The 16,942-nt window shown below is 47.5% G+C and overlaps 5 protein-coding genes across 7 annotated transcripts; 2 read left to right on the top strand and 3 right to left on the bottom strand.

Moving 5' to 3' along the window:
• The first annotated feature begins 336 nt into the window (after positions 1–336).
• On the top strand, positions 337–1,287 carry LOC111074451 (protein lin-37 homolog). The gene has a single exon (XM_022367235.2). The coding sequence runs from the start codon at positions 445–447 to the stop codon at positions 1,237–1,239; it is 795 nt and encodes a 264-aa protein (XP_022222927.2). The 5' UTR covers positions 337–444; the 3' UTR covers positions 1,240–1,287.
• Positions 1,250–2,150, bottom strand: LOC111074452 (peptidyl-prolyl cis-trans isomerase Fkbp12). Its single transcript, XM_022367236.2, has 3 exons — positions 2,031–2,150; positions 1,812–1,882; positions 1,250–1,749 (listed from the first exon to the last, which is right to left on the bottom strand). The coding sequence occupies exons 1-3, from the start codon at positions 2,065–2,067 to the stop codon at positions 1,531–1,533; spliced, it is 327 nt and encodes a 108-aa protein (XP_022222928.1). The 5' UTR covers positions 2,068–2,150; the 3' UTR covers positions 1,250–1,530.
• A 487-nt stretch (positions 2,151–2,637) lies between these two features.
• LOC111074476 lies at positions 2,638–3,435 on the bottom strand. The gene has a single exon (XM_041591827.1). It carries the CDS (start codon positions 3,391–3,393, stop codon positions 2,716–2,718), a length of 678 nt encoding a protein of 225 aa, XP_041447761.1. The 5' UTR covers positions 3,394–3,435; the 3' UTR covers positions 2,638–2,715.
• A 72-nt stretch (positions 3,436–3,507) lies between these two features.
• LOC111074475 (zinc finger protein 28) lies at positions 3,508–6,141 on the top strand. Of its 2 annotated transcripts, XM_022367270.2 has the most exons (6): positions 3,512–3,623; positions 3,685–3,970; positions 4,031–4,765; positions 4,824–5,151; positions 5,223–5,394; positions 5,454–6,141. In XM_022367270.2, the coding sequence occupies exons 2-6, from the start codon at positions 3,746–3,748 to the stop codon at positions 5,896–5,898; spliced, it is 1,905 nt and encodes a 634-aa protein (XP_022222962.1). In that variant the 5' UTR covers positions 3,512–3,623; positions 3,685–3,745; the 3' UTR covers positions 5,899–6,141. The 2 variants fall into 2 exon arrangements, with proteins under 2 accessions (XP_041447760.1, XP_022222962.1); XM_041591826.1 differs by having other exon boundaries at positions 3,508–3,970.
• A 1,135-nt stretch (positions 6,142–7,276) lies between these two features.
• LOC111074474 (broad-complex core protein) lies at positions 7,277–16,306 on the bottom strand. 2 transcript variants are annotated; one of them, XM_041591825.1, is made up of 2 exons: positions 16,290–16,306; positions 7,277–10,084 (listed from the first exon to the last, which is right to left on the bottom strand). In XM_041591825.1, exon 2 carries the CDS (start codon positions 9,827–9,829, stop codon positions 7,679–7,681), a length of 2,151 nt encoding a protein of 716 aa, XP_041447759.1. In that variant the 5' UTR covers positions 9,830–10,084; positions 16,290–16,306; the 3' UTR covers positions 7,277–7,678. The 2 variants fall into 2 exon arrangements, with proteins under 2 accessions (XP_041447759.1, XP_022222961.2); XM_022367269.2 differs by lacking the exon at positions 16,290–16,306 and adding an exon at positions 12,009–12,045.
• Positions 16,307–16,942: the final 636 nt, after the last annotated feature.

Genomic DNA, 16,942 nt, shown 5'->3' with positions numbered 1-16,942 from the left:
AAAATATAATTTTATCCGATTGATTAATCAATTTTCTTCAAGTTTGGTTGCGTAAAGTATGGCTTACACAAAGAAGGTAAAACAAAATGTCCCAACGAGCTTTTAAAACAGTCGAACGACAGCATTTACGCTCTCCCGACTCATTTTTGCGTTTCTAGTATGAGCTCAAAAATAGCCCAGAAATATTCCGTAAACATAACGAGGAATAAAATCGAAATTTATCCCGCTCCATCTGCACAAATCTGCTAGAAGAGTTTTTGTCAGTCCCAGAAAGATTTCCGACAAATTGTTCCCCATCGCACTTGTGGCATTATTTTAATACTTTCAGTATTTTTCGATACAAGTGCTGGAAAACGTCGCAGCTACATTTGGCTTTCGAGATTGTTTCAAAAATTTGCCTTTTTCTGTTTTTTAATTTGCAACGCAAAAAAGGTACCATTAAACATGAAGTCGCCCAAGAAATTGCAAAAGACTGGGGGGGCTGAGCTTTCGCTACGGTTGCGAGAGCCTCGCAAAGAGGAGGTGAGCGACCAAGAGGCCGACGACGACACAGAATCCGATTTGCCCATTCGTGGCCGCCCGTCGAAGAAGCTGCTGATCCAGCAACAGCAGCAGCAGCAGCGCCAGATACCAGTTAACCAATACCAGGTGAAGCTGCAGCCGGAACTGAACGCCGTAACGGCGGGAGCAACTGTTTTGCCTAACCGCTCCAAGGTGAAGCGGGCGCTCTACAAGAAAAGTGGCAGCGGCTCGGGCAACCAGAAATCTCCCAGCGAGTCGTATGTAATGCGCCTGTTCGAGCGCAGCCTGGACCTCTCGAAATACAACGAAAAGACTCCACTATACCCTATTTGCCGTGCTTGGATGGCCAACCAGCCGCGTAACCCTGCCGTGTCCTCTTACAACACGGAGGGCTCCAGTGCCACCGTGAAGCGGGAGAGCGACGCCGAGGAAGTTCTGGCCAGGCTGAAGAGCGGCGAGTTGAAAATGTTGACGCAAATGCCGCAGGCCCGCTCCACCAACTTGCCAGTGGTGCCACCGCGACTGGAGTACACCAAGGAGGAGAAGCTGCAAGAGAAGAAGCTGGAGGGGGCCGCCAAGGACGATCTGCTCTCAGCCAATATGGCTCGCTGGAAGCGTGTACGCAACCACTGGCAAGACCATTCCCAAAAGTATAACCACGAGCGATACGAGGTCATCGACCAGATCATGCATGTGGTGTCCAAAAACCATCAATAGTCGAAAATAATGATCTTGAATAAATGTTTAGTTTATTTAGTATGCGTAGAAGATGCGTTTCCCTTTCGATTAAATTATGTCTAATTAGCTTTCTTTTGAGTAGAGTTCAAATGCTGCTGGATTGTTCTGGTTTGGTAGTGTTGTGCCGCTGTGGCGGCTCTGTGTTCTAGGTGTTGATTGGATTGGTGTGTGCGCCTGTCCGTGTTTCTGATGGTATACACACGCTCACCCAACTGCGGTCGGGCAGTGCTCACAGACACACACACACACATGCACTCTCGCTCTGGATACTTATTCGACCTTGAGCAACTCAACGTCGAAAGTCAGGGTGGAGTTGGGGGGGATGACTCCTGGGTGTCCTCGGCTGCCGTAGGCGTAGTCCGGGGAGCAGATCAGCTTGGCACGCTGGCCCACGCTCAATTGAGCAACGCCCTCGTCCCAGCCGCGGATGACTTCGCCCTTGCCAATGGTAAACTTGAAAGGCTTGTTGCGGTCCCGGGACGAATCGAACTAGGGGAGATTTCATACATAATTAGATTTACATTTTCAGCACTTTAATGCAGGAGCTGTACCTTGGTGCCATCGTCCAAGGTTCCCGTGTAGTGCACGACGACTTTTTGGCCGTTCTTAGGGAATGTGCTGCCTGTAAAGATATAAAATGGATGCGAGTGAGCGAGATGGATATAGGCAACGCTCGAGTAATTTTCCGATGCATGTACTCAAGCATTTATAAGGTTATGCTTCACGCGGCATCTGGAATCTGTTGCACATAATTTAATTGCATATTTTACCATCGCCAGGAGTAATTGGAACAACTTGTACACCCATTTTCACTAATTTTTTTTCACCGAAATCTCGACCTGAGAAATAAATAAGCACGTTTCCGTAGAGTGTCAAACCATCGAGGGCACTATCGATAGTATCGATATTTTACTGCTAGCCTCTACTATCGACGGTTTTGCGACTATCATGATAGTATCGAGCTACAGTCGTTGCGCTTTTGATATGTTTGGATTGGCTGCTATAAAATACGAAGACACATTTGTATACAAATCGACAGGTGGCATCTAATATATACTAATATACTTAGGTTTCAATGGTTTTTTAATAATTATTTGAGACCCGATACTATTACGATAGTATCGATTTTTTTTTCAATTCTTAGTTTCATAATTTTTGTCGGAAAAATTTAAATACCCCCAGGTCGACAATGGGTTAAGCGTTTTCTGTCCGCTATCTGAACTCATTTCCCCGATTCTGATATTCGGATTAATATACTTAGCTAGCAAAAAACTCTAACCACTCAACATATAATTTTATGCGATAGTTAAATCAAGTTTCTTCAAGATTAGCTATTTTTGATGATTCTTTGTAATTTGATTATTTCTAAAATAGGGCTTAAAAAAAGAGACAAACAAATTAACCACAATGTCAGAGAGAATGGAAGTTTCACATGAGAGCGAAATATTTTTAATTTTAAATTACATTATCTTTAAACGAAATTGGCTTGCCATTTAATGTAAACTTTCTGCGATTTTTGGTTAATTTCACAGAATAGTTGACTTTATATGTCAATGGGGTATCTCGGTATCTGTTCTCCAGAAAACTGCTGTCCACGGTGTACATGCCGCAAATATTCTTAATCTTGCAGGCCTGCCATAGCCTCGTCTGCCACTGTTTGTAGTACCAGTATTTGGTAATTCTTTCTCTTCTTGTGCGAAAGTCCAGCCAGTAGAACTCACTAAGAGTATCCATGCAAATCAGCTCGGCACGTCTTGCTTCTCTGAGGGCAGTAAACACGTCCACGGTTGAGAAGCAATTTATGAACGTAACTTTACTGACGCATTCCTTTGCTATTTCCGCTTGCTCCGCCTCACTGGGTGCATCCTCGCCAATCCATTCCCGCAGTTCTGCTCTGACGGCTTTTTCCAATGACTCCTGATTTACTTTGTGGCTTAGATTGATGAATACAATTTTCCATTGACGACCTCCGTACTTGTATGGAGCCAAGCAGTGTGCCATTAGCTTTTGCATCACCAGACTCTTACCGCTTTGGGTTGGCCCCGAGATCTCGACTAGAGTTTGGTCCTCAAAGCCGCACTTCCCAAACACGCCAAAATGGAGCTGTTTTGAAGTCGCGACCCAATAGTCCATTTGATTAGTGCTGTTTATTTGGCGCCTCCAATAAAATAGTCGCTTGCACGACTCCAACACCTGATGCACTTATCGATAGTTCGCTGCCAGGGTAGTCATTATATCTGACAGTCGCAGTCATAAATATTTACAAAAACTGCGCTTCGTGTACTCTGTTTAATAAACAATTTTAGTGAATAACAGAAAGAATGCAAGAAATTTTTCCATTTTTCTAATTGACAAGAAACACGGTATCGTATCACAATGCAGCAACGTACTGCCAACACGAAGTGAACCAAATATAAAAGACAGATTTCCACTTGCACATGCATTGCATCTTCGCGGAAGACTGTTCCCCATCGACTCCTGCATCATGCGAGATGTCGATGCTCCTGAACCGGAGCCGAGCAGCAGTGGCGGGTTGCTCGAAGAAGAAGAAGGGCTCGCTGGGCGGTGCAACGGCCAGCTTCAGAATTTTGAGGCGGAGGCCGACAACGCGAATTGCACCATCTGCGGGGCCGCCAAATCGTCTGCCCTGCTGGACCTCAGGTCCAATCAGGTAATGCAGCGCCGCCTCAGTCGGGACTGGAAGATGCAGGTGAGTATTCCGCAGCGTTACTCGCACACTAAAAGTAATCACTATCTCTCACTATTGCAGGCAGATGTGATCCGGTCTACGCTGAAGGCTATATGCGTAGAGTGCGTTTGCAAGTTGAACATGCACTCGGAGGTCACTCGCTCTCTAATGCAGCGGATGCAACGGTTGCAGCATGCAGGAAGCGGCACATCCACCGTGACGACGACTACGGTTACGCCCACACAACTCAGTCCTCCGATAGCGGATGCCGAGGTGTCCACCACTCTGGTAGAGGTGCAGGAAGGCGAAATGGCAGCCAATGAACACAGCAGTCACAGCTCACGGTCCTCTTGCTCCGTACTAGAAGCCTACTCTGCCCAGCCACCTGAGTCTCCTTCGGCCACCGAGTCAGGCGGAACTCGCAATAACAGTGTCAATGCCCAGGACGGCTGGAAGTGGCGTACACGGCTCATCTGTCAGCACTGTGGGCGAGCCTACTTCCGCAAAGACTATTTCACTATGCACTCTCGCCGCTGCAAGCCGCAACAACGACTGCCTAAGGCTAGGTGTCGTGTTCTCAATGAAGCCGGCAGCGATGACGACACTGTGTCGCCGCGTCCGCTGCAGCCGTCCCTGCGCCCCACTCGCACCTTTCACTGCCGCCACTGCGAAAAGGTGTTCTTAACAGTAATCAGCCTACGCCAGCACCAGCGCAATACACACCAAACTCGGCATCCGTGCAGTCTGTGCGAGGCGTCATTCGACACAAAGTATGAGTGGGAGCTGCACAACACAATTTGCAGTGCCAAGCATGAGGCAAGTAACAACTCAAATTATTTCTGAAACAGCACGAGCTACTACATACTTTTCGCAGGCTCTAAAAATCCACCATATGGAGGAGACTACTCACAGGGGAAGGGCACGGTCCACTCGGTCGCGTTCGCGAGCATGTTCCGAAGTTTGGAATAAGTATGCTACCCATGTCGAGGAGGAGGACGATGACAGCGTATATGACGAGCAGGAGCTGGAAGAAAATGAACAAGATGAGCAGGTGGATGCCATGTACACACGGAGAATGAACTTTACGGGCGACTGGATTGTGAACCACAGCCGAAGCAATAGCAACAGTGCTCTCAATCTGTCCCGGCTCTATGATAACTACGTGTTGGAGGAGTCACATATAAGAACAGACAAGGAGTACGGTAATATACAAAGCATATGTGAGGCGTAGAAACCGCTTTTGAAGTGATAAATTTATTGTTTCATTCGGCAGATCTATCCATGCTTGATTTGCTGAAGGCGCAGGTCGAGCTGAATGAATTTTCCTGCTTCACATGTGGCTACCAGACGGATAGCCTAAGTGAGTTGATGAAGCACGACTATATGCGTCATTGGAAGATGAGCTGGTTCTACTGCCAGAAGTGCGGAGATGTATTTACCAGCAAGTATGTATATAGCTCCCTCGTATAATCTACCTTCTAACATGCCCTTCTGTACTTTGCAGAGTCTTCCTCGACTACCATCTGCATCGGCAAAACCGCGGCGTGTATATTTGCCACAAGTGCCAGGACGAGTTCGAATTCCAGCATCAACTGGACCGCCATCTGGTTCTCCACAACAAGGGCATAAACTACCAGTGCAACTTCTGCCGCTTGGCGTTCCTCAGTGAAGCCAAGTTACTGGCCCACTGCGCCCGTTGCGGACACAGTCCCAACGACGACCCACCGCTCATCCGAATCGATCGCGCCCTTTCAATCAGCAACTTCCCGCCCGAGCCTGCAACCAGCCACCACAAGTGGGAGTACGAGGAACGAGAGCTGGTCCTGCCGGGATTACCCATGCCTTCCAGCAGGCCCATGCACTTACCCAATCATAAACCCTTCCGCTTGGCCATTGGAATCTGCGATTTTGAAAACCGCCCCCAGCCCAATTGTGCGGGTTGCCAGTAATTTAAGTGGATGAAAATTGAGAATGGCCAAATCATTTGCCAAGACTTGTACCTCAATGTTTGCAATATTTGCGTGTAGTTAGATAGTCTCGTGTGTATAGTGTTCGTCTTAGTTCGGTTCAAGTCCGCACTCGAATCCCCATCGTAGACCCGAGGCAACCCAAATCCAGTCTGGGTGGACGTAAAACGATATGTGTGTATTTTTCTAACAGATTATTGTAATAAAGATAAATTCCAGACTGAATGGCTACGAAACTCGCAAATCGCGATATTGCGACTCGGCGATAGTGATAGTTGGATTCATCTTCATCATCTTTGATTGATTCAGTCAGTTTATTTCGCATTCGATCTCTTATCATAGCATAATGAAAGTCAAGTGTCTAAGAGGATGCTTTAAATTGCATTAAAATTTTCTTTACTTAATACTAGATATAATAACTGCATGTCGATCTTTGTATAACTTGTATGGATGTGCATGTATGTCTGATGTGTGTATAGACTATGATTCTATGTACAGAGGTTACTCGTATAACAAATTAACATTATCAACCGTACGACTACATAATTGTATCTCTGTAGGTGTTTATAATTAAAGAGCCTATTGCATTGCCCCCAGCGCATGTTTGTTGGTTTTGCTTATATTAAATTTTTTTGCTTTGTTTTTGCTTAAGTTCTATTATGTGTAGTCATAGTTGTATTTGTAGCTGTTGCCTATGGACTAATTCATTTATTTTAAGTTGGCTTAGAACTAAGTAAGTTATGGTTCTGAATTTGTACGCTCAACTCGATAGGTTGCGATTTGTATTTTAATTTGTATTTGTATTTAATGTGCTCGGCTCCGGTTGCATACTCTCGTGCTACGTTTGAGTCGGTGTCAGTCTTATAAAATTCAACCCAGGACAGTGCTTAACGCTAATATGTTATTGCTAGGATAACAAAGAAGTTCGTTCTTCTGAAAAAACTAGAATAGGCTTTATTGAGGTAGTTGTGTTCATATCTGTTTCTGTTCTTATAGAGGTCTCGGAAATCATAAACATAAGGCTTTATACGTATGTATGTTCATATGTATCTATTATAAATATCTAGTGCTAATAATTTTTAAAACAAATCACTGGCATTAACAAAGTTGTACAAAGTATTGCTAACTCATTTTGATCCGATCCTTAAATTGATCTGATTCTGTCAAATGTTCCTACCCTGCAGGGTATCGGTAGCCTCTTTTGCTCTGCCCTTGATCGCCTGCAATATGCGGTCTCTTCCTTCAGTCTTATGTAAGTGTATAGTTTACATATCGTTCCTTAGCTATAACATGGGTCAGGCGTCAAGATGGCCATCGAGCGCCTAGCCTAACTGTCCAAGTGAGGGGTGTTTCCTAGCATAATGTTTTTGTGTGTATGTGTGTAACCTATGCATATCCTATTCTAAGCTAACGTTTCTGTATTAGGCACAAAGTGATGCTGACAACAATTTATTTTATTTTAAATTGTGGATTTGATTTGATTTCCTCCTAAAGTGCAGATGCTGGTGTGCACCCGCCTCGACTGGGATGAGGGGTTCTCGTTTAAAGCTTCACCAACGCAGATCGACTGATCGCTGATCGATATCGATGCCATTGAGAAAACAACAGTTTAGTCGCACGTTGTACGCCGAAAAGAAAATAATAACACAAGGGGGAGGGTAACATTGGGTCGGTGTACTGGGATCGTGGATCTGGCCTAGCTGGCCTAGCATATGGAATCGTAGCTGTCCGCCGCGTACTGCCAGGCCATAGTAAGCGTCAATCAGTCAGTTCTGGCCTGAGAATCCTCTCCGCCAAGTAGCTCCCGCTTCAGGCCCAGACCCAGGGCTACGGGCGGTGGTGAGTGGGGATAATCCTCGGGGTCCTTTCCATTGGTGGAGGCGCTATTGGAGTGCATGATAACACTGGCGCTCTCGACCGGCGACGAGGGCCGTGGGGGCTGAGGAGAGTAGGGCGACTCGGGGCGTTCTTTGCGTGCCAGCGAGAGATCTTCCACATGGTCGTGATCATGATCCTGATCCTGATCCTGCTCCTGGTCATGATCATCTTCATCGTCAGCGTCATCGCGCTCATCCTGGTCACGCTCCCTCTTGATCAGGCGTTGTTCGTGCTTCTCCATCTCTATCTCCATGGCCTCGTGCTCAGAGTAGTGACGAGCCCTCGGACTTGGAGATCTGGCAGCGTGTCCATTGGACCCCGACTCTTGGGGGCTGCTAGACATTCGGTTGGCAGCTGCGTGGGCTGCCGCTGCCAGGGCCATGGCGTGGAGTGCTTCACGTCCGGCCATATCCCCGCCTCGGTTCTCTAGGGCCTGCTGTAGAAAGGCGTGATCAAGAAGGGCGGCTGCCGAGTGGGGAATGGTTGGTGGCATGCCGTGGTGGCCGCCTCCATGGCCACTATGTTGGCCATGCTCCTTTGCCTCACGCTCTAGATCCGTCTGGCCATGCCCATGGACATGTCCGTAGTTGTGGACAGCTGCAGCAGCGGCTGCCGCAGAGTAGGGAAAGGCGGCAGAAGACTCCACCCCTGGTGGGCTACGCTTGGGAGTACGGTGTGTGCCACGGCCTGTGGTGATGTTCAGCTTGCGAACCTTGTCGTAGAGGGTGCGGCTGGGTAGTCCGTACTTGCGGCTCGCCTGGAGGGCGCTCATGCCTTCCCGAACGGCCTGAATGGCACACATCATGTCCGCCCGGGTGTATTGCTTATAACGCTTCCACTCCGGCTTCTTGCCACCCGGCCCGCTGGTCTCCTCATCAAAGGAACGGTCAGTGTGCGGCGATAGGGGCTCCTTGTCACCGCCGTAATCCGAGCCGTTGAAGCTGTGGCTCCCGGTACCGCCGCTAACACCGACGCCGACTCCACCTCCGCTGTGGTGCTGGTGCGTGTGCTGGTGCTGATGGGTGGGAGTCTTCTCATTTAGGGAGGATGTGGAGGAGCTCTTCAGCAGCTGAGGATTGGGCTGTGAGGAGTCAGCTGGGTTTGCTTGGGCCAGCACGTTGCGCAGAATGGGTGTGTCCCGGGTACTATTGAGTAGCATGCTTGAGATGGCCGAGAGCTTCTTGCGCTTGAGCGGATTCATGTCGGCCGCGGACTCATACACGGAGTTCAGCATGGCGGCAGCGGCAGCAGAGGGCGAGAGGGGCCACTGTCCAGCCTCACCGGCTACGGCGTGCGAAGCGGAATGGGTGGGCGTCAGGGGCGTCTCTGCGGCTGGGATATGGGGATGTGGATTGATAGCTCCCGATCCAGGCGGGAAGTTTGTGTACGGCGGCTGGTAAGCTCCGAATGGCGGGGGCGGTGGGGAGCAGCTGCTCGAGATGGCGGCGCTGGGCGAGATGTGCGTGGACGTTGAGATCACGGAGGAGGAGTTGTGGTGCTGCTGGCCGTAGGAACCGTCGGCAGAGGACCCGTTGAGGGGCTTGCCAGAGCCAGCGCCCAATCCGGAGCTGGAGGTGGGCGTGATGCTGGCATGGAACTGGCTCTGGACACGCTCCTCCGCTGCGCTGGCCGCCTTGTGGTTATACTTCATCAGATTGTCGTAGAGCCCCTTCACCTGCAGCTCCTTGGCAGTGCGCAGGATCTCCGGCTCCTGGCTCTTGGTCACCGTGGTCTCACCTGTGTACATGTACTGAAGCAAGGCCGCGATCTCAAAGCCCCTCACGCCCGGCAGTATTATGCTGCACTGGTCCTGTTGCACGTCCTGCAGGATGTGCTGGAAATACGGCGAGTTGGCCGCCAGCACCACACGGTGTGCCTTGAACTGCTCATCGTCAACGACTAGGGTGCAGTCGACATAGCTGCCGACCTCGTGCAGAGCGTGCAGGATCTGCACCAGGTTAGTCTGGTGGTTGTTCCAACGCAGGCAGTACGTCTGGCCTTCGCTGCTGGCCACGGGCGCTGTGGGCCCGCCCATCTCTCCTACCCTACTGTTCTGGCTGTGGCTGCGATCCCGGTGACTCTGACTATGGCTATGCACTCGCTGGCGATGTGGGTGTCCCTGGTGATGGACTGGCGGCTGGTCCGGTTCCTCGTCAGGAGCGGTGTCGCTGCTACTGTGGTAGACGCTGTTCAGGCTGGTGAACGCGGCACTCAGCAGCGTTGGCGAGTAAGAGGAAAGATGCTTCCGGACTTTGAGCGCCAGTTTAAGGCTTCGGGATCACTGGAGGGCCTGCCGCAGGAGAGAAAAAGATTTGCGTGAGAATTAGTAAACGATTTTCGCTCCGCTAGCTCCGGCTAGTTGCTTTTCAGAGTTTGCACAAATGATTCCCAAAATGTCAATGGGGAAGCAAATTTCAAATTTCGCATGGGTTGCTAAAATCAAGGTGACGTTCAACGAGTGAATTTCTCAAACCAGAGTAGCCAGAGTAACCAAACTGGCAATATACTCCTCGTCCCCCTCCTTCACTTCTCTATATTGTTCTGCCTTCTCCACACACACACGCGTATATTTACAGGTGTGCGAAACTGGGGATGGTCACCTACTCCATTTTTCATCGTCTTCGCCTCCTCCACCCCCATTGCAAAAGTTCCCGTTCCCATTCCTGTTCCTGTTTTTCTGTTTTTTGGCGGAAAATCTTGCCTGTAAAATTTATGCCTATCGCCACCCCCTGAAGTTTTATGCGCCATAAAAAGTGAAAGCGCTCCTTGCCAATGAAGGAGGCACAGACTGAGGCAGTGGCAGAGGAGGGTAAACGAAAACGTGTAGAAAAAATTGGGGGAAAAAATATGCAAACATCCCTCGAAAGATGTGTGCGCGTATTTTTCCGGCTGCTTTTCGCGCGTTTTACTTAACATACATACATATATACGTAAATACGGAAGTATCTATATGTATATCATTTTTTACGCCGCCTGGAAAGTGGAAATGGAAAGGAAAGTCACCAACACACCCACACCCATCACACACAGGAAAACGAAAAATGTTACTGAAAAACTTGCAATAATTTTCATTCATTTTGCGAGGACGAGGGAGGCTATATGCCCATGCCCTTGCCCTTGGCTTGCCCATGGAGAGGCCAGACTCGTAGTCGAATTTCAGACTCAAGTGGACGCCATATGCCGAGCCGATGGCCCATCTGCGTCATGTGTTGGACATGCATCATGCATCATGCATCGGGCAACCTCCCTCCCTCGTCCTTGCCATGTGTCGTTGTGAGTCGTCCGTGCCGGGCCATGTACGAGTGTATATGTGAGTCCCCAGTTACCAACAGGTATGATAGGAGCGGGGCCCCAGTCGAGCAATCGGCGGAATTGCGAACCAAGCGAAGCCAGGCCAGATAATGGCAATCAAACAACAAGGAAATGTCAAAGGGGCGAGGCCCCTGCGAGCGGTGAGAGGAGAGACGGAGACGGCGAGGGCAGAGAAGAAAAGCGGACAATCAGACAAAGGAGGCAAACAAACGATCGTATTATTGTCGGGGATGGTGATGTGATGGAGGTGGAGTGCGGAAAATGCGCAAGAGATCATCAATTGTTATCTGTCCATTGTCTGGCCAACAGGATAATGGGCAACCTGCAGCGATCCCTTCCCCATCCCCCGATCCTTCGCTGCTGTTTTGCGCAACAGATTGAAGCCGCTGCCTGTTTCTGTTTCTGTCTCTGTCTGAGCAGGTAAGCGGTTTTGAATTCTTGTCTGGGGATTGACGTTGGCCGAGTAAGCGCATTAGATGTGGCCATCAAGCAACGCATTAACGCCTCGTTCTTGCCCCCACAGGAACTCCTATACTGGTGCGAAATCGCTCATACGTCGTGATCGCCAAAATTCCGAAAGCTCTTATAGTGAGCTTTCACAGCTTTGGCTAACAGTGGGCCACCATTTTGTAAAACATTTAATTAAAAATGATCCAAAAATAACATTTGGACGGACGGACGTCATTGAATCGAATGCACTTGGAAACAGGTTTAGGGTTTTCCAGTTTTTTTTTGTGTCAATTTCTTGAACACGTACCACGAATTTGAATTGCGAAATTACCAAAAAAAAAAAAGACGATTTTGGAAGCCCAAACGAATGAAAAAAAAATTTAAAGAGCTGTTCAGCTACTATGTGCACTAATTTAATTAAGTCAAATAGCTGATAAATAATCAAGGCTTACCACAAAATTATGAATTCGCCACAGACGAAGCACAACTTTTCTTTTTAGTGACCAAAGAGAGAGTCCTGGACACTTGCAGCGGCTTCTTGATATTTTAACAAATTGGTTTGATTGTATGTCAATTAGGTTTTTGCTCGTATTTTAATTTGTCTTGTTTTGAAAGTTTTCACATTGCTCGATTTTAATTGATTTAATTTGTTGTGTTTAGAATTAGTTATCGTTGACTGTTAAATTAGGTAAATCCAAATCGAAATTGCACTAACACCCGCACGCACAGACACTGGTTGAGGACGCAGCTAATGCTTATCCCAGATGGAATTCTTGAAATCTTATGATTCCACAAACTGCGACACGTTTGTCGTTTTCCTCTGGTCTTGCGTTGTTGGTTTTGCGTTGTTGCAGATTCGAGCGTTCAAAGTTGAATAAAACTGCCACGGCGCTCTATGCAGCCAAGTCATTGAAGACCAAATTTCCCGACCCACCGAGTGAGACAGCAGTATAAACCAAACTGTTCGACGCGTGAGAGGAAAACTGTCCTACGGTCTCGGCGCACCCTCGCGCTCTCTCGCTCGCGCACGCATTCATTGCTTGCAGTCTTGTGCGTTTTTTGCGCTTGCACACTGCAACGTTCTCTTTCTCTCTCTCTCTCTGCCCGTCTGTTTCTTGCAGTGCGTGAGAGTTATGTGCGTGTAAGTGTGCTGTGTGTGAGGTTGCATATGGCTGCCGAGCTTCGAGCGAGAGTTTGCGGGGAACGGCACCGTGGCGTCGAAGGGAAGGGAAACCAAAAAAAGGAGAACAAACGAAAATTCACTCGGATACCAGTTTTCCACGCACTGACAACCTGCCGACGACGCGGTTCGGTTCGGTCAGTTGGAACAGCACGAAAAATGCATCGCCAAAAAAAAGGAGCACACTGCAGCTCTCTCTTTCTCGCTTCCACCGATATTGGTGCCAATGACAGCAGCAGCGCCATTTTGAACTGCGTTTTATGCTTTGTCGTTATTTTCATGTTTATGTTTCTTTTTCCTATTTAGTATCTCTCTCTTCTACTCTCGCTAATCGTGCATAGTAGGTAGGAAAGGACAATTTCTCGGCCTCCGTCTTCCTCTTCTTTGTCTATGTCTTAGTTATGCAAATTCCGAATCGAATGGTATAAAGATAAGTAACGACCTTCGGCAATCAATGCATAATTGAATACATTTTAGGGGTCGACTGCAACAAATTTGCATAGGGCTTGCCCTCTACTTTACCCTAACCCTTTACGATTTCTTGAATTTGTATGCAAATTACAAAATAACGGTCGACGGGGTAGTGTTCTGAGGAACAGACGAAAGAAGCAGAGGGGGCAAAATTTGAAATCTTCTGCAATTTGGGTAATGCACCTGCATCTCATGCAGTTTTCGGCTAAAGCAAAGGTCCTAGTCACAGTCCTCTTCATGCACTAATGCAGCTTGATGCAGCTGTACCACATGCTCGGTTTCGACTCGTCTCTGCTTTCCACTTTTGCTGTTTGTATTTAACTTACATTTTTTAATTGTTCGTCATTAATTTTTTCGGTGCTCGCCATAGCATCGCCCTTTCCTCCGACCCTCTGTTTCCATCTACTCCTCCGCTCCTCTGGGCCTCCACTCTGCGTTGCCAAACCCATTAATCATGTTTGGAAATTAAGGTCAACCGCATTTCACGGAGTCGTTTCTATCTGTTCATTTTTCAACTGCATTTTTGGCAGGGCTGCGAGATTCGTATGGCCCTATCTTCGCCCGAAACTAGTTCGCAAGTGCATTCAACTCCCCCGTCCCACCAAGGGGGCGCACGAACCTGATAGTGCAACATAAAATTATAAGCACGAGTATAAAAAATGAAAACTTCCCGCAACTGCTCCATAATCTGGACACGAGCATTTATGAGCTCTAGGCACTCAGCGTGCCCCCAGAATTTTCTCCGCTTTTAATCTTATCAACGATTCCCCCCTGTTCATATCATTATATGTCAGTGAAAGTGTAAAATAAGGAACAAAGGACGCCGAACCACAGCTCAAATGCGCAGGCTGCTACATCCAGGATTCGCGTCGATCAATGGGCAATGTAAGGACACGATAGGATACTCAATCGGTCCTTAAAGAACCCCCTTTAACACGCCACTGTCTAAATGTATACATATGTACATACATATGTATGTACACATGTTTATCATCGTGAATTTTCCTAAACTATTATCCGCCTTTTGGTCAGTGTTGACTTTGCTGACTTTTTGACTAAAGGATGAAGATTGGATAAGGATGAAAAAAAAAGATGAAGATGTTTTCCGGCTCTGAGCCAACGATCATTATGTGGGATTAGCAGAGAGAATCCACACATAATCCAACCGCAGTGCAGTCACTCAATGAAGCTGAGTCCTGTCCAGGTAGTTGCCGTATAATGCAATTTTGTGATGTGATGTGGTGTGGACATGTGCGCAGTGGGAGTGTAAGAAATCTCGTTGGATGCAATCTATAATTCGCTGTAGAAAATTCCGCGTTAATGGAGGGAGATCTAAAAATTGCATTGCTCTCATATTGCTACTTATCGATTATTTGTATTTGCAAACTGCACGACGAATGTGTACGGTTCTCAGGCGTCTCGGAATTTTCGCGATAAGTTCAATCGGACCGGGTTCTTTGTGCAGCTTATGGTCAGCACATGGAGACGGCACCGCTCATAGCGACCATTGCACTGACCTGCTGCATGCGTGTTTACGATTCATCGCGAAAGGGTTTAATTAAGGAATATTAAGGTTTATGTCTTTATTGCTTCTCAAAAATATGTGCCAAAATAGTTCAGTGGAACTGCAGGAAAGGATTTTCCTGGAACTGGAACCAGGCTAGTCTGCCTGGGGTGATTCAATCTTAGTAGCCATAATGGATATTCCTCATTTGTCATGCAAAAAAAAAAAATGCAAAACTAAGGAAATATAAAAAACAAAAGGAAACCGCTCCGATGAAGCGAGACGTAGCTGTAATTTCCCGCATTTCCCAGACAACCCTTTACCTCGTTTCCTCTCCCTGCTGCGCTCTCCTGACAGATCGTCAGCGGTGGTCCTTGTTCAGACTCTGCTTCTGCTGGTCCTGACCTGGTCCTGACCTGGTCGTGGCCTCGCCCTCAAGTATCGCCTTTTGTAGCTTGAAGTTGTTGACGAATCTTTGAAGTTGCATCGGCACGTGAAAATCCGTACAAAAGTAATTAGCAAGGATGAAAGGTAAACAGAAGCCGCCTCCGGCCAACAGAAACCTGTCGGACACCACTGAGCGATACAGGACCTTCTATCCTGGCCATAAAGACGCACTCGCACTTTGGTGCTAATTGATGACAAAATTCTCTCCACTGCACCAAATCTCTTGGATAATTTCGCCACCCACCCCCTCCCACTTTCATGCGGGGAAACGGCGAAATACATACATACATATGTATGTATGTACATATGTATCTATCAGATTCTCGTACATATTTACTTATGCATTTCTATCCGACTGAGTGTGCGTGGTGTGTGTGTTGGGAGCAACAGTCAGAAAACAAACAAAAACTGCAGCCGACGTAAATTAATAAAAATGCAAGCAAAAGACAGGAAAACAAGAAACAACGAATACGAATACGAAAATGAGGAGGAAACGGGGAAACAAACAGAGAGCAGCAAAGCAGCAGAGAAACGAAAAAGTTGAAAATTTATCGCGCGCGTCATTTGCTGCAACTATGGAAAGTAGCACGTAGACCCGCGACGCCGCCGCTGACATTGTGTTGGAGGCAGGGGAGAGTAGCGGATAGAGTAAGAGAGGGGTATGGGTGAGGGGAGCGTGTAGCCAAGAGCGGCCCATTCGCGCTACGCATGGGTCATTGCACTTTTTCAACGCACACAGACACGAGGCATAACTCAGATACAAATACAAACACAGGCATAGATAGATAGCAAAGGGCAACATTTCAACGAAAATTGTGTAAAAAAAGGCACGAAAAATTAGGCGAAAGCAAACAGAAACAGAGAGGCAGGCAGAGAGCGAGAGCGGGGGCATAAACAACATATAGATACATCCGTGCATGTGTATGCTACATACATATACATATATATATATATATACATATGCACATGGCGGCATGTGGGGAGCGAAACGATTGCAACTGCAACTTTGCATTGGTCGGCCATTTTTAAAGTGTTTCTTTTCGCTCGCGCACGCATATGGAGATACAATAATACAATAATAATATACTCGTATACTCGTGGCTTCGAGGAAACATCCAATTGTACACGTACCTGTAGCTTATGCTGGCGAGCTTTGACGATGGTTCGGAAGAAATTCAAATATGTTTGCAAATGTAGTTTACACATTTTTCCACAAAGAAAGATACAGATACTCGTACAGATACATACATATGCTCTCCATGTAGCATGCAGATACTAATGCGCTTGCTATAAATAGCGATCCACGGCCATGCCATTTGTGCCGCCAACACCACTCGAGTGTGCAGTTGCAGTTTGCTGCACATGCACATGTGGAAATTTGGGAAAAGGAAATGGAAACGCTGCTAGGCCCCGAGTCTGGCTCCGGCTCCGGCTGCGGACACGCCCCCAACTCCTTGTCGAGAAGTACAGATAGCATTTAGAGCAGCGCATGGGGTGCGTTTTCCACGATATTTTCACCAAAAAGTCACTATCGCACACAGGCACAGACACAAGCACGCAATTCGAATTTTATTTTTAGCAATTTGAGGGAAATTTCAAGTCAAGCGTTGTGAATTTTCGTTTGAATTCATATGGCCACGGTCACATGGTTAGGGGTGGGGACGCCACCGATCTTACATACCTTGTATTTAGTAGTTTTATGTGTCGCTCTGTAATTTGTATCTGCGAGATGATGGAGGCACGGTCTGCCTTCTCGATGCTTTCGTTCCCGCCGTAGAACACGT

The sequence above is a fragment of the Drosophila obscura genome, unplaced genomic scaffold (genome assembly GCF_018151105.1).
Source record: "Drosophila obscura isolate BZ-5 IFL unplaced genomic scaffold, ASM1815110v1 contig_151, whole genome shotgun sequence".
Lineage (NCBI taxonomy): Eukaryota > Metazoa > Arthropoda > Insecta > Diptera > Drosophilidae > Drosophila > Drosophila obscura.
This window is presented reverse-complemented; position numbering and strand designations above follow the sequence as displayed.

What these genes read in the sequence shown, in the direction of transcription:
- LOC111074451 (XM_022367235.2), top strand. Translation starts at nt 445, where the DNA reads ATGAAGTCGCCCAAGAAATTGCAAAAGACTGGGGGGGCTGAGCTTTCG.
- LOC111074452 (XM_022367236.2), bottom strand. Translation starts at nt 2,067, where the DNA reads ATGGGTGTACAAGTTGTTCCAATTACTCCTGGCGATG. An exon ending in TCCAATTACTCCTGGCGATG is followed by an intron (nt 1,883 to 2,030) that starts GTAAAATATGCA and finishes ATATCTTTACAG; the next exon opens with GCAGCACATTCCCTAAGAAC. An exon ending in CCTTGGACGATGGCACCAAG is followed by an intron (nt 1,750 to 1,811) that starts GTACAGCTCCTG and finishes AATCTCCCCTAG; the next exon opens with TTCGATTCGTCCCGGGACCG.
- LOC111074476 (XM_041591827.1), bottom strand. Translation starts at nt 3,393, where the DNA reads ATGGACTATTGGGTCGCGACTTCAAAACAGCTCCATTTTGGCGTGTTT.
- LOC111074475 (XM_041591826.1), top strand. Translation starts at nt 3,746, where the DNA reads ATGCGAGATGTCGATGCTCCTGAACCGGAGCCGAGCAGCAGTGGCGGG. An exon ending in TTTGCAGTGCCAAGCATGAG is followed by an intron (nt 4,766 to 4,823) that starts GCAAGTAACAAC and finishes TACTTTTCGCAG; the next exon opens with GCTCTAAAAATCCACCATAT. An exon ending in AAGAACAGACAAGGAGTACG is followed by an intron (nt 5,152 to 5,222) that starts GTAATATACAAA and finishes TTCATTCGGCAG; the next exon opens with ATCTATCCATGCTTGATTTG.
- LOC111074474 (XM_041591825.1), bottom strand. Translation starts at nt 9,829, where the DNA reads ATGGGCGGGCCCACAGCGCCCGTGGCCAGCAGCGAAGGCCAGACGTAC.